Genomic DNA, 15,817 nt, shown 5'->3' on the forward strand with positions numbered 1-15,817 from the left:
GACAACAGCTAGACAACCCTACAACAGCTCCGCCTTTTCAGTACCACATCCAGCAACAGACACCCCACACTTATTCCAGTCAATATTACCTCCAATATACAACACCACCAAGAGATAACATCACTTTCCAACAAGTACACCTATACTAACAAAACTACAACACAATTCATCTAAACCACAATTCACCCTACAACAACAACCAACCGGGATAACATTACAATCCTAAGTCGGCGTAGCACACCCCCACAATATACAACATCGTGCCATCATTCACGGGTAACACATGACCCCAAAGCAATATTCACCATAAAATTAGTTTAGGTCCCCAAATTACCAAAACAATTTTACAATTATAATCTAATTGAGACCCAACCATTGTGACACTAACAACCCCGCCCAAACATCAACTACAACAACTATACCCATAATAATCATAAAAGAAAGCAAAACTAGACTAATCCTAACTAGGGTTTAACTATAATTACAAAATTAACAATTTACACTACTTAGGAAATAAAGAAATAGAGAGAGAGGAGAAGAACTTACTTGAGATGAAGAGAGGAGAAAAATTGGAGGTGTGGGTTGGGGATGAAGGGTGTTGAAGAAGAAGAAGAAGAAGAAGAGAGAGAGAGGGGGTTTGTGAATGGAGAGAGAAGGAAAGAGGATAATGGGGGTTTGGGGCGGAATTGGGGGTTATTTAGGTGGGGGGTGTTTTTAAAAAATTAGGAAAAGAAAGAAAATAAAAAAAATAAAAAAAAAATACAATACCTAACCGCGTCTGGGTCTGCCGCGAGTGTGTTCTACCGCGGTTTCACCGCGGTCGCGGTGGAACCGCGGTAGAACCCCTGTTCTGATTCTGTCGTCTTTTTTTTTTTTTTTTTTTTTTTTTTTTTTTTTTACTAAGATTACAATTACAACAACGTCGTGGGTTGCCTCCCACGTAGCGCCTAATTTAACGTCGCGGCACGACTCATGTAAGCGAGGTTTAAGGTTAGCTCGACCTCTGAGGTTCGGTCAAATGCATCTCGGTCATCTCCTTAGGCTCGTGCATACCAACATACAATTTCAATCGCTGACCATTGACTCGAAATGTACGAGAGTCATCTTCAGTAGAAACCTCCACAGCTCCGGATGGAAACACTTCAACCACGCGAAATGGTCCAGACCACCTTGACTTTAACTTACCTGGGAATAACCGCAGTCTTGAGTTATAAAGCAGTACCCTGTCCCCAGATTTGAAATTTCGTTCAATAATGTTCTGATCGTGAAGCCTTTTCATTTTCTCTTTATACAACCTTGTGCTCTCGAAAGCAAGATACCGAAACTCCTCTAGCTCATGTAATTCTGTGACTCTCGACGTGCCCGCAGCTTCTAAGTCTAAGTTCAGCTGTTTCAATGCCCACCATGCTTTATGTTCCAGTTCTACAGGAAGGTGACAAGCCTTCCCAAACACCAACTTATATGGTGACATACCAATTGGTGTCTTGAATGCTGTCCTGTAGGCCCATAGTGCATCATCCAGCTTCCTTGCCCAGTCAGTTCTTGTAGCATTTACAGTTTTTGCCAGTACGCTCTTGATCTCTCTGTTGGACACCTCAACCTGTCCACTGGTCTGTGGGTGGTACGGAGTAGCCACCTTGTGGCGCACATCATATTTAGCCAACAACTTCTCGAAGGCTCGGTTACGGAAATGAGTTCCTCCATCACTGATAATTGCCCGTGGTGTCCCAAAGCGGGTGAATATGTTCTTCTTTAGAAACCCGACTACCACCTTAGCATCATTGGTAGGTAATGCAGCAGCTTCCACCCACTTGGACACGTAATCTACAGCAACAAGAATGTATTTATTGCTATAGGAGCTAATGAAGGGACCCATGAAATCTATCCCCCAAACATCAAACACTTCCACTTCTTGAACTGGGTTCATGGGCATCTCATGACGCCGGGAAATGTTCCCGGAGCGTTGACATTCATTGCAGCTCTTGACCCATGAGTGAGCATCCTTAAATACCGTTGGCCAGAAAAATCCGGCCTCTAGCACCTTAGCTGCCGTCCTGATGCCTCCAAAGTGACCGCCATACGCTGAAGCGTGACAAGCCTGCAAGACAGAAGATTGTTCGATCTCGGGGACGCATCTCCGGATCATGTTATCAAGGCATATTCTAAACAGGTAGGGCTCATCCCAGTAATACCATTGGCTTTCGCGAAAGAATCTCTTCCTCTGGACCGATGACAGGTCGTGAGGAACAATACCACTGGCCAGGTAATTAGCATAATCTGCATACCAAGGCGCTTCCTGATGAGTGGTAACGAGCAACTGCTCATCTGGAAAGGTTTCCAGAATTTCTTCCACTTCTACTACATTCTCAGCTCCTTCAAGTCGTGATAGGTGATCAGCGACTTGATTTTCAGTGCCCTTATGGTCACGAATTTCAAGATCGAACTCTTGCAGTAGCAACACCCAACGAATCAGGCGTGGCTTAGAGTCCTTCTTTTCTATTAAGTATCTAAGAGCTGCATGGTCAGAGTATACGATTACCTTGGATCCTATTAGGTAGGACCGAAACTTGTCAAAAGCAAATAACACAGCTAGCATCTCTTTCTCTGTCACTGTGTAATTCAACTGGGCTCCACTCAGTGTCCTACTAGCATAGTAAATGGGGTGCATCAGTTTGTCCTTCCGCTGGCCCAGCACTGCCCCCACCGCATAGTCACTGGCATCACACATCAATTCAAACGGTTGCTCCCAGTCTGGGGCAACGATTATGGGTGCTGTGACCAGCCTTTGCTTCAACTCCTCAAAAGCTACCCTGCATTCATCAGAAAATACAAACGGGTGATCTTTCTCTAACAACTTACAGAGAGGGTTGGCAATTTTGGAGAAGTCTTTAATGAACCTCCGGTAGAATCCGGCATGTCCAAGAAAGCTCCTTATGGCTTTGACTGATGTTGGCGGTGGCAGCTTTGCTATGACATCAACCTTTGCTCTATCAACCTCTATTCCTTTGCTTGACACTCGGTGTCCCAAGACTATACCTTCTTGTACCATTAAATGGCACTTTTCCCAGTTCAGAACCAAGTTAGTCTCAATGCATCGTTTCAGCACACGCGTCAAATTTACTAGGCAGTCCTCAAATGAATTCCCCACCACTGAGAAGTCATCCATGAACACCCCCATTATATCTTCTACCATGTCAGTAAATATGGCCATCATGCACCTTTGGAATGTGGCGGGTGCATTGCATAGACCAAAGGGCATCCTCCTGAAGGCATAAATTTCGTACGGGCATGTGAAGGAGGTCTTTTCTCTATCCTCAGGGGCAATGGAGATCTGATTGACCCTGAGTACCCATCCAAGAAGCAAAAGTGTGACCTCCCTGCCAATCTATCCAGCATTTGATCAATGAAAGGAAGTGGGAAGTGGTCTTTTCTGGTGGCCAGATTCAACTTTCTATAATCCATGCAGATTCTCCAGCCTGTGACAGTTCTGGTTGATATAAGTTCATTGTTGTCATTCTTTACCACCGTCATGCCACCCTTTTTAGGCACACATTGAACTGGGCTAACCCAGCTACTGTCAGAAATTGGAAAAATGATTACCGCATCCAACCATTTTATCACTTCTTTCTTCACCACTTCCTTCATGTTTGGATTTAGCCGTCTCTGATGTTCCCTGGAAGGTTTGTGCCCCTCTTCCAGCAGAATTTTGTGCATGCAGTAGGCGGGGCTGATCCCCTTGATATCTGCCATGGTCCACCCAATGGCAGTTTTGCACTCCCTTAGTACCTGTAAAAGCTGTTGAACCTGCACATCTAACAAACCAGATGAGATAATAACAGGTAATGTGGAGTCAGGGCCCAAAAATTCATACCTGATATGGGATGGCAAAGGCTTTAATTCCAGCTTAGGGGGTTCTTCGATTGATGGTTTAGCTGGAGGGGTCTCTCTCTTTTCTAAGTGCAAAGGCTCAAACTCCAGATTTCTCTCCAAGAACCCTTTACCTTCCAGTGCCAACACCCATTCCGCCAAATCCTCACCATTCACTTCATCTAAATTTGCCAAGCATGCAGCAAGGGGATCCTCAACCGTCAATGCCTCGTCATCAGCCTCTACAATTACATCTACTGCATCAACAAGTGAACAATTTGCAAATTCACTTGGTCGCCTCATCGATTTCTGCACATTGAATATAATCTCCTCATCATTGAGCCTCATCTTAAGCTCCCAGTCTCGCAATCAATCAAAGCTCTCCCCGTGGCCAAGAAGGGTCGTCCTAGAATTATAGGAATTTCTTCATCCACTTTGCAATCCAAGATTACAAAATCTGCAGGGAACACGAATTTCCCTACCTGAATAAGCACATCATCAAGAATCCCAAACTGGACGCTAACAGTCCTGTCAGCCAGCTGCAATAACATAGAAGTAGGTCGAGCTCTGCCAATGCCTAACCTCTTATAAATGACCAGGGGCATGAGATTAATGCTGGCCCCTAAATCACAAAGTGCCTTAGCAAAGGCATAGTTCCCAATGGTGCATGGAATTGTAAAACTACCTGGATCAGATAGCTTTTCAGCAACAGGTCTAGATACCACTGCACTACATGTCTGAGTAAGGGTCACAGTCGACAAGTCTTGAAAGTCAAACTTCCGAGACATCAAGTCCTTCATCATTTTAGCATATCCTGGCATCTCCTTTAGAGCTTCAATCAGTGGAATGTTTATCTGGATTTGTTTGAGCATCTCTAGGAACTTTTTGTACTGCTCCTCCTTTTGATGCTTGGCCAACCTTTGCGGGAATGGTGCAGGAGGTCTTTTCTTCCCAATCACGTGAGGTTTCTCCTTCTCAGCTACTGTCTCAACTATTGGTTCCGCTGCTGTCTCAATTACTGGCTCAACTACTGTCTCAGTCTCTTGCTGCATATTCTTTTCTTCAGGAGCAGGCTGAACTGTTACCTCTGTCAATCCCGTAGAGTCATCCAGCTCAATGGGCACTGGAATTAGTGTCTCAGCCTGTATGTTTTCTCGAGCTCTCTCTTGCTCAACATCTAGATCCCTACCATTACGTAGACTCACCGCCATCAGCTGTTTTGGGCCTTGATCTTTTGGATTGATTTGGGTATCTGCAGGTAATGTCCCTTGAGGACGATTGTTAAGTGACATTGAAATCTGGCCCACTTGTACCTCAATATTCTTGATAGCTGCATCATGTGCATCCACCCTTTCATTTATTTTAGCATTGGACCCAATAACCTGCTGCATCATTGCTTCAAGCCTTGCAAACCCGTCTTCCTGTCTTCCACCCTGCTGTTGCTGAGGTGGGTGGTACCCTTGCTGCTGATTGTTGTACCCTTGTGGTCTAGGATACGGTGCCATGTTGTTGGGGGGTCTCATGCCTCCCATGTTTCCGGCGTTATACTGTGGCTGCGGTGGCCTGTACTGCTGCTGAGTCTGCTGACCCCAGTTCTGATTACCTTGCCTCTGACCCCCATAGTTAGCCACATAGTTCATATCTTCAGGGTGCTGGTGATGATGATCATGCTCTGTATTCCATGGATTACCAATTGGCTGGCTAATGCAAGATGTGCACAAGCCCCCGTTGGTAGTGTCTACTATGTGAACCTGTTGCTTCTGCCCTGATTCCTCCACCTTTTTGGTGAGGATGCTCATTTGCGTCAAAAGAGTCGCCATGTTTTCAGCCATTGTATTAGAAGGATCAAGAGGCACTGAGTGCACCACTGGAGTGATAGGTGCATTTCTAGAAGTCCAACCCGAATTCTGCGCCATCTTGTCGAGCAAATTCTGACCTTCTCTCCAAGTCTTGCTCAAGAATGCCCCACCAGCCGAGGCATCAACTATATTCTTCAAGCTGTCTGACAATCCCATGTAAAACCGTTGTCCCAACATCTGCTCTGGAACACCATGGTGGGGACACATAACCAACATTCCTTTAAACCTTCCCCATGTCTCGTGTAGTGTCTCCAATGGTTTCTGTTTGAAGCTCACAATCTCATCAATTTGTTGAGCGGTCTTGTTGGGAGGATGGAACTTGTTGTGAAATTGCTTGACCAACTCATCCCAAGTTGCTATAGAGTTTATGGGAAGCGAGTTTAGCCAAACCTGAGCAGCTCCTGTCACCGAGAATGGAAACAATAATAATCTGATTGCTTCCGGAGTCACGTTCGGTTGCCTTTGAGTTTTGCAAATAGACAGGAAGTTCTTTAAGTGCTGCTGAGGGTCTTCTGTTTGTGTCCCAGAAAAAAGTCCCTTGTTCTGCAACAAGTGTAGCATGTTATTTGTGATCTGGAACGATTCAGCTTGTATTGCAGGCACAATAATGGCAGTGGCCAGATTGTCAGCTGTGGGTTGTGCCCAGTCATAAAGTGCACCCTCAGGCACAGGAGGTGCCAATTGCTCATTCCTGACGTTCCCGTTGGGGTCGTTTATGTCGCCCATGTCAATTTCGAGTTGGTGTATTTGTTGTGATTGTTGAAGTCTTTTGTTTGCACGATTCAATGCCCGGAATGTCTTCTCGGGGTCCGAGAGTCCTTCAAGCAGTTCTCCAGTCCTCGTAGAATTTCTAGGCATGCACCTGTGCACCCAGATCAACAACCGTCAAATTTTCAATGAAAAAGTTGGTAGAGAGAAAACTGACTACAACAAGAATCTTTGTATTTCTGTCAATGGCAATTGATAATTCCGTTAACTCCCCGGCAACGGCGCCAAAATTTGATCACGCCCAACTATGCCTTATAAAAAGGACTCTGCGGACGTTGCAAATATAACCCGAGTATTACGCCCAGGGTCGAATCCACAGAGAGTTAACCTATCAACCGCTATCTTCAGACCCACTAAGTCTTCAGAACCAGCTTCCCAAATATTCAAATCTCAGTTGAGTGTTCTTTAACAACTAGCTTGCAAATAACTAAATGGCTGTAACTAAGTAAAAATAAAGGTTGTAAACAATTATGAGAAAAAGCTAAGGCAATGATTTCCCCTATTGATGGAATCCCTTCTGTTTATGCTCATACAAATTTACCCACACATCTCTATCAATCATGAACGCTAATCTTACCGCAAATCTCTCCCGAGTAATCACAGTAATCTACTATTGCACTCTCCCGAGATACACTAGCTTGCTTTATTTAGCACAATTCAATTTAGATTGCACCCAAGGCTTCGTTATTCCTAATCCCGCCTTTAAACCCGCAATTATAGATTCCTCTAATAATCTAGGAGTGGTGTTGTTCAACAATACCCTAAATATGCACTCTTTTCCAAGTTATGCACACTAAATAGGCACAGCTAATTGAGGATCCTGTCAATTAACTACAACGAACACGAAGTTGAACAAATAAAGATTAAACTAGCAATTTGTATTCACATAAACAAGAAGTTCATCACCCAATAGGTTCCATCAAAGCCTTAGACAAGAAATTTAGCTACTCATAGTTATGGGAGAATAAACTAAACTTGAATTCATCATAAAATCAAAAGAAAAGAAGAAAGATGTTTAGAGTACTTTCTCACAATTGTTCTCCTTGCTAAGAAACCTAAAAAATCAATACATGCCTCTCTTGGGCGAAGTCTAGTGTTTAAAATAGGGTTTAGGTCTAAAAATCCCGTGTTTTACACTTTGGTCCCCGAAGTTTCTGTGTCCACCGCGGTTCTACCGCGATCGCGGTAGAACCGCGGTAAAATACCCTCGCGGATCTTCAATTATTCAGAGACTACCTTCCACCGCGGTTTCACCGCGGTCGCGGTGGAACCGCGGTGGACCCTGTACCCGGGCAATTTGGCCTGTTTTGAATGGGTCACTTGGGAAATGCAACAATTAGCCTTTTTTTTCATCAATAGTTGACTCCAAACTGCTCCTTAGCCTTCCTTACACCTATATCACCTGCAAATCATGAAAAGTACCAATAAGAGCATTTTGTTGTCATTTTTCCACATTAAAGTTCACAAGAAGGTGGTTATTCGGTGCGTGATTATAGTCAAATTCACCTATTATCAATAACTCGACAAACTCTATTATACACACAAATTTTGTATTTTTAGTTATAAAAAAGATTCTCAACCGAAAAATACCCCAAAAGCATAGCAATCTTCAGAGAAATTATATAATACATCTGAATACATAAATTATATTAATTAAAAAAACATATGAATACATTCATGGCGTATAGCGAGACAGTGAATACAATGAAATACATAGAATACAGCGGGATACATTGAAATACAATGAGAAAAAAAGACAGTGAATACAATGAAATACATGGAATACAACGAGATACATTGAATTCCAATGAAAAAAAGACAATGAATACAATAAAATACATGAAACTACAGCGTGATACGTTGAAAAAATATTAAAATATATTAACAGAAAATCAAGTTGCTCAGCCCCAAACTCCGTCGTCTTTGTTCAAGAACAAACCCTAATTTTCGGCGAATCCGCCGTCGAGCAAAAACCCTGAATCTCACTATTCACACGCCGCCGTTGATCGGAGGCATAGCTTAATCCGTTCTTTAGCTTCCTTTGACACAAAAAAGACATGGCTTTTAGTAAGATTGAGATTTTGTTTGTGAGTTTGAGTTTGGATGTATGACATCCAAGATTCTTATGATTACACACAGGAAATCAAAGACTGTCTTTGCAGGAATACCAAGACATTAGCTCCCCATTTCAGCTTTCTATCTCTCGAGTGAAAGGCTTTCTGGAGAACTATCGGCTTTCAGCTTTGCAACTGAAGGGTTCAGGATTTAATATTCCATATGGAGGAAGAAGAGTGGCGATGGTGGGTGAAGGAATGGGAGAGCTCTTTATGAGAAATCTGAGGTAAAAGTTGTATCAAAGTAGAGAGAGAAAGAAAATATTGTAACTGAATAGCGTATTTAGTGGCTTAGGAGTAGGAGGTAACCAAAATTAGATATTTTGCTATAAACATTAAAAGGTATCTATAGAATATAATTTTTTAAATAGTATTTATTTAAAATAAATAAGGTGTTAACCTTTGCTATAGGAGGTAAAAATTCCTTGTAAAATTCCAAAAAAAAATAGTAAAATTTTTTTAAAGTGAAATAGTATTTGAAAATTAGAGTTGTGTTTGAACATAATTATATTTTGGGTTATTTTTGAAGTTTTGTGAATGATCTGAAAAATTTGAAAAACAGTTTTTTGGAGTTTTTCAAATTTTCGAAAAATTCCAAAACGTATCTTCAAATGAAAAGTGGAAATTTTATGGTCAAACACTGATTTCGAAAAAAAGTGAAAATTTTTAGAAAAAAATGAATTTTTTTTAATGTATAAACGGGCTGTTACTCTCGCCTTCATCTTCTCTCGTCCTTATTTATTTGTAAAAATTACACGGAATGCCCTATTTGGTCGCCCCCATTTAACCTATACCCATTTTTTAAATTTTTTTTAACTTGTACCCACTTTTTAAACAACTTCAGCCCCCTTTCTCCTCCTTTGTCTTCTTCTTCTTCTTCTTCTTCTTCTTCTTCTTCTTCTTCTTCTTCTTCTTCTTCTTCTTTCTTCTGCTGCTGTTGATGCTGCTATGAAACTTCAGTTCATGGGGATGATTGCCATAAGTATGTTTATCAGATTATTTAAAAATAAATTATAAATAACTTTCTAAAGTAAGTTTTGAAGAAGATGATAGTAACTTGTTGGATTCAACTTTGTACATTATCAATGCATTTTAACCTGTTGTGCTAATCATTTATCTAGTTTTTTAAGTTACTAATTCTACTTATGATAAACTTATTATCTGTACAGAAAATCAATTACATGATAGCATAAAATATGCTGAAGTTCAGCAAATATAGAACAAAACTCCAGCTAAAACATGCTGAAGTTCAGCAAATAGAGAACAAAATTTCAGCTACTAGAATGCTTAAGTTCAGCAATTACAAACAAAAACTTCAGCCAACACTAAGTTTACGTGAAAAACTTCAGCTAAAACATGCTGAAGTTCAGCAATTACAAACAAAAACTTCAGCAAATAGAGAATAAAACTTCAGCTACTAGAATGCTTAAGTTCAGCAATTACAAATAAAAACTTCAGCACACTTGGTTCAGCAATTTTTGCTACTTCAGGCCCGTCTACTAGAATGCTGAAGTTTGCGTTTGCTACTTCAGGCCCATATGCTGAAGTTACGCGAAAAAGTGGGTACACTTGCAATTTTTTTGCAAAGTAGGTACAAGTTAAAACGTGACCCAAAAAACGTGTATAGATGCAAATGTCCCTATTTATTGCCTCCTTCTTTTTATTTAGAGTTTACGTTATATACATTGTCTGTGTAAACATATTTACACGTAAGAGTTCCTTAAAATGTGGAATTTGTAATATTGAAAATAAGATATTTACATAACTTGATGGGTAAAAAATTTTGATATACAGTACATATAACTCAAACTCTTTTACTTGGCCAAAAGTACATACTATTAGGCTCATTTTGATGTCTTCTATTAAACAGTTTAACGGACAAGCAGTGGCGGAGGCAGGATCTCTATGAAGGGGGTTAAAATTTTTTTTTTTGTAGCTAGTGGGAATTGAACCTCTGACTTTATGAAGGTTTTGAACCCCCTTGACCACTAAACTACACTTTCAAGTTGTGTTAAGGGGGTTCAAAACTTAATATATAGAGATAAAAAACAGATTTTGCCTTATATATACAGTGTACTTTTTCGGCGAAGGGGGTTCGGGTGAACCCCCTTCCGCCCCCTAAATCCGCCCCTGCAGACAAGATGTCACAATTCGAATTATAGTTGTTGGTTTTCAACATTAATTTATAGAGTTCTTTGTGACAATTTTGGGGAGGTGATCAGGCAGGACATGGTACGACTGCAGATTTCCGAGGACATGGCCCTTGATATGAAGGTCTGGAGGTCAAGCATTAGGGTTGTAGGTTAGGGGGTAGTAGAGCTTCCCTTACTTCTTACCGGGGGTGAGGCGGGGTTGTTTAGGATTGATCTAAGATGGTTTGCAGTTTAAGTTGAATCCACACTATCCTTGTTGTTTGTCCCGGACCTTAGATTCTGGTTACTGTTATTGCATGTCATTCATCTTTTGGTTGTTATGCTTCTGTTACTATCACGGTTTCTACTGGAGTTACTAATGAACTGTCTTTTCTTGTTTCTTGTTTTTATTTCCGTCTTTCTGAGCCGAGGGTCTATCGGAAACAGCCTCTCTGCCCTATCGGGGTAGGGGTAAGGTCTGCGTACACATTACCCTCCCCAGACTCCACTCCGTGCGATTTTACTGGGTAGTTGTTGTTGTTGTTGTTTGTGACAGTCTTGCAATTTTTTTTGGGTCAAAGCAACTATTTTCAATTCATTCACAATCTTTTATTCTAATTTCTTTCCCATGTCTCTCTTGGTAATTAGTATTTGAACTTCCTTGTTTTTTTTTTGGGATACACAACAACTGGAGATGTGACCATATATATGTAAACATTTAGAATTTACTTACTTCTGGAAATATTGCACCCCTAGCAGAAAGAACATTTCTAAATCGGGAATTTGGGATTAGTTCTTCAGCAATGGGCTTGATTATGACTCTGACCTAAGGGCGAAGGATCCCGGCCCAACATCACACCAAAATCGTAAATAGCACGGGCTAGCCAGTTTTCGGACTGATCATTCAAAAATAGCCAGCGTTTGCAAAGTTATAGAAAATAACCACTATTTTGCTGCAACACGGAATGTTCCAGCATAATATACTGGAGATCGGTGCACTTGTGTATGATCTTCCAGCATATTTTGCTGGAACTCCAACACGCGGAAAGTTCCAGTATATTATACTGGAGTTCCAGTATATTATATTGGAGTATTTTTTTGGATTTTGAACAGTGTTTTCGTTCACATTTATCTTTATATGAAAAGTGGCTAAATTTCGATTACTTTTGAAATTGTGGCTATTTTTGAATGACCACTTGTAAATCTGGCTATTTTTAAATTCCTCCCACCAAAATCCAGATACGTCCAAGGAACGTAACAAGAGGTATTATCACTTTTTAGCCCGTGCCAGAAACTATTTACGTTTGGTAGCCGAAAAAGTGTATAAATTTTGTATATTTTTTTATATATAACATACAGAATATATATATATATAAAAAAAATATATTTTTTCGGCTGTTATGCGGTGTCATTTTTCCACGTAACAATGTGTGGAATTATGGTTCCAAATGAACTAAATTGAAAGGGTGATTTGCACAAATAGGTCACTTCAGGTGCTATTATTGAATTTTTGATCCCGATTGCTTCATGAGCATAACTTTAAAGGCAATACTTTTAACCTTAAATATTTGCTGGACAAGCAAGAATCAAAAAATTAAGAGCATTTATTTTCAAGATCATTATTTGTAATTTGCTGAAGTTTAAAGTAGTTGGTAGTTGAGACCATTTCTAAGTTCCTACTTTCGGGACCAAAGACAAAGTACGAACATAGAATCGCATGAGAATTCTTAGTTAGTAGGAGTAACATTTAAAGTAACTGTCGCTGTCAGGATGAAAAATTAGGAAATCATTGTTGACTCTTCAATGGTTCTTCGTTGCTATTGGTCTTAGGCAGAAAAAGCCGTTGTTTGCGACATCCAGTGCTCTGTGAAGCAAGTGTAAGATGATTTATCTATCTATAATTGAAGTTTATAATCCTAAAAATACCAAGTTTCAATCAATTTTATTCTTTTGATAATTTCTTATGTTTTTGTTCAGTTCAAACAATTTGACTTAAAAATGGGGAAAAAGCAAGTGATGGTGCCGGTTAATGAAGTAGACCTCACTGAAGTGAAATATGTGCCGGAAAAATTTGAAGGTTTTTATTTCATCATTTTCTTCATTTTCGTCCCTTAAATCGAGTTTCTTGGTTATGATCAAAGTGTCATTTTGCAGCTCCACATTTGACTGGTTTTTGGTTCAAGTTGTTTGTTAAAGTAATGGAGGCACCTTTAATTGGCTCTTTAATTACCACTCACCTGAAGCAGAAGAATGGAATGACTGAGGTTTGTTTGTATACACACTTTTGATTTCTTTCTATGTATAAAAGGGAGATTTAGAAATTAAACTGATGGTTTTGATTGTCAGATTCTCAAGAATACCGTGATCCCGGAGGTGCCCATGTTCATTCCCCAGTTCCCTCTTCAAGGTTCAGTATTAAGCTCGTGCTGCTTTTATCTTTCAATTAGTTTATCATATTGTATGTTTAGTTTAGGGCACAATGGACGAAAAACCATCTATGTAGGGAATACCAATTAGTTAAGATTAGGTTTTACTCATGCTAATACAATTTGCTTCGGGTTGAGTCTCCCACATCGGCTAAGGGATGGGGGACTTGGTCTCCTTATATGACTTGGGCAATCCTCACCTCATGAGCTAGCTTTTGGGGTTGAGTTAGGCCCAATGTCCATATCTTATTATGGTATCAGAGCCGGACCCATCCCAATTCTTTGTTTCACCGATGTTGGGCCCCTATATTATATTGTTCACGTTCCAGTTGGCAGGCCTGAACGTGCCGGGGGGTGTTGAGTCTCCCACATCGGCTAAGGGATGGGGGACTTGGTCTCCTTATGGCTTGGGCAATCATCACCTCATGAGCTAGCTTTTGGGGTTGAGTTAGGCCCAATGTCCATATCCTTCATTATATGCTGGTAGAAAATGGAGATAACTTCTAGTGCTAGTGAAATTAACTCTTTTTTCTTTCTTTCTAATAATAATATTAGACCGAAACGGGCTCAAAACGGAGTGACATGGATATGGAGGATTCATATAACTGATCTCAACTTGCTTGCGATTGATGCTTAATTGTTATTGTTGTTGTTGTTGTTGTTGTTATTGTTGTTGTATATTGTATGTTTAGTATACATAATTTTTTTTCTTGGAGTAGGAAGATACCGTTTCCTTTAGGATATGTCATTCCATTGAGATGGCTCTGCTTGGCTATCTTACTTTACTCCGTGTTGTCTCTCTTCTTTTTTCTATTAGTTGGTGGATCTTATAAACTTCTTGCCAGCAAAAGTTCTTGAGCTAATAGCTATCCTATATATCTGAGGCTAAGGTTTTTACCACTTAGATTTCACTCCTTGAGCATGACATTATTGTTGATAAACTAATGCTCAGCTGATTTTCTGACATGTAACTGGAAAGAAGCATAACACTGTGGGCATTCCATGATTTTGTTGAAGTTGGAATTCAGGAATTATTAAGGTGCTTTTCTAATGTTACTGACTTATTTAGTATGTATATGAATTTAGATCCAGAGCCTGGTGTTGTTTGCTTAGAAGAAGATGTAAAACCTGAAGAACGGATTGATTTAGCCTTGAAGTGTCTTCCACATTATGATCCTTCTAGCAGTTGGAATTCTGGTTCAGGAGAACCGTTCCCATTCCGCTACTGGAAAATTCGTGATTATGGATATGCTTACAGATCTAAGTTTACGACCCCATCTATGGCAAGTGACTTTCCATTGGTTGTTCCTATTTTGGTCATCTTCAAGAGTACTAAAAAGCTCTATTGTGCTAAAGGTTGCAGAGCATTTTATCTCAGCAATAGAGGTACTTAATGATAAGCAGCCCTCAGCACCATTATTAATCTCCTTCAACCCCAAGGAGGTGAGAAGGCAAGCTGCAGCTTCCACTCAAAGATTTGAAGAAGGTATTTTAATTTGTTGATGCGCATAAATTGGCTGTTCTGAGAATCTACGCATTGCAATTCACAGTTTCTTGCATCTTTTAATTATAGTACAAGCCATCAAATAAAAGCTGAAGATTGATATTAATTTCCTGCAATAAAGCATATCTTGAATTGCTGTGCCAAGTCTGTAGATCTCATTACTGAAGCATTTTTCTTTTCATCTGTTTTTGTTTTATTCCGATGTGGTCATGAAGGAATACCATTGTCGATCTTGGATGGAATTTTAATTGCAGTCAAGGATGACATTGATTGCTTTCCTCATCCTTCAAAGGGTATGTGTTTAACTTCTCATTTCCTCTGCGAATATCTCTGCCATTTTTAGCTGAAAATTTTTCCCTGTAAAAAAGAGCAGGTGGTTCTACATGGTTTCATGAGGTTCGCCAGGTAAACACAGATGCAGTTTCTGTGTCAAGATTACGAAGCAGTGGTGCAATTTTAGTAGGAAAGACAAATATGCATGAGTTTGGTATGGGCACAACAGGGAATAATCCGAATTACGGGTAAACTTTTGCCTTGAACCTACAAATAAGCAAATGTTAGAAGTGGTAACCTTTTGACATGACTTCTTTTATTCATTTTTTGTTAAAGCAAACTTGATAAAGATAAATGCTAAACATTGGTTTTGCGAATGTTGAAGAACGAATGCTGCTTGGGTATATTTTAGGTTGAGTGTATATTTTACCTTTAACATCACTAATGAGCATTTTCCTATGGCAGTACACCTGGAAATCCGCATAATCCAAAAAGATACACAGGTGGTTCTTCCTCAGGTTCAGCTGCAATTGTCGCTTCTGGATTGTGTTCAGCAGCATTGGGAACAGATGGTGGAGGTTGTATAACATATCAGGCTAGTGAATTAGTATCTTCTTTTGAAATAATTATAAGATTTTCAGGCTTTATTCATCTGAAGTCCAGGTTCAATACGAATTCCTGCTTCTCTTTGCGGGGTTGTCGGCTTGAAAACACATTTGGACGGACTGACCTGACAGGGTAAGTTCATGAAGTGTAGATCAATGTGCATCTATACCAAATTGGTTTTATCCTTCTGAATATATTGTTCTCCCGGTAAAAACTTTTCTACTGTCAAAGCTATGATCTGTCCTATACAAACTTGTCCAAACTTTCA

The 15,817-nt window shown here is 40.1% G+C and overlaps 1 protein-coding gene across 1 annotated transcript; it reads left to right on the forward strand.

Annotated features, from left to right (window-relative positions):
- LOC109226183 (fatty acid amide hydrolase-like) lies at positions 12,326 to 15,677 on the forward strand. The gene is made up of 10 exons (XM_019390977.1): positions 12,326 to 12,617; positions 12,718 to 12,817; positions 12,895 to 13,004; positions 13,087 to 13,147; positions 14,253 to 14,449; positions 14,523 to 14,652; positions 14,886 to 14,963; positions 15,044 to 15,191; positions 15,409 to 15,521; positions 15,607 to 15,677. The coding sequence occupies exons 2-10, from the start codon at positions 12,739 to 12,741 to the stop codon at positions 15,675 to 15,677; spliced, it is 987 nt and encodes a 328-aa protein (XP_019246522.1). The 5' UTR covers positions 12,326 to 12,617; positions 12,718 to 12,738.

This window comes from Nicotiana attenuata, chromosome 5 (assembly GCF_001879085.1).
Source record: "Nicotiana attenuata strain UT chromosome 5, NIATTr2, whole genome shotgun sequence".
NCBI lineage: Eukaryota > Viridiplantae > Streptophyta > Magnoliopsida > Solanales > Solanaceae > Nicotiana > Nicotiana attenuata.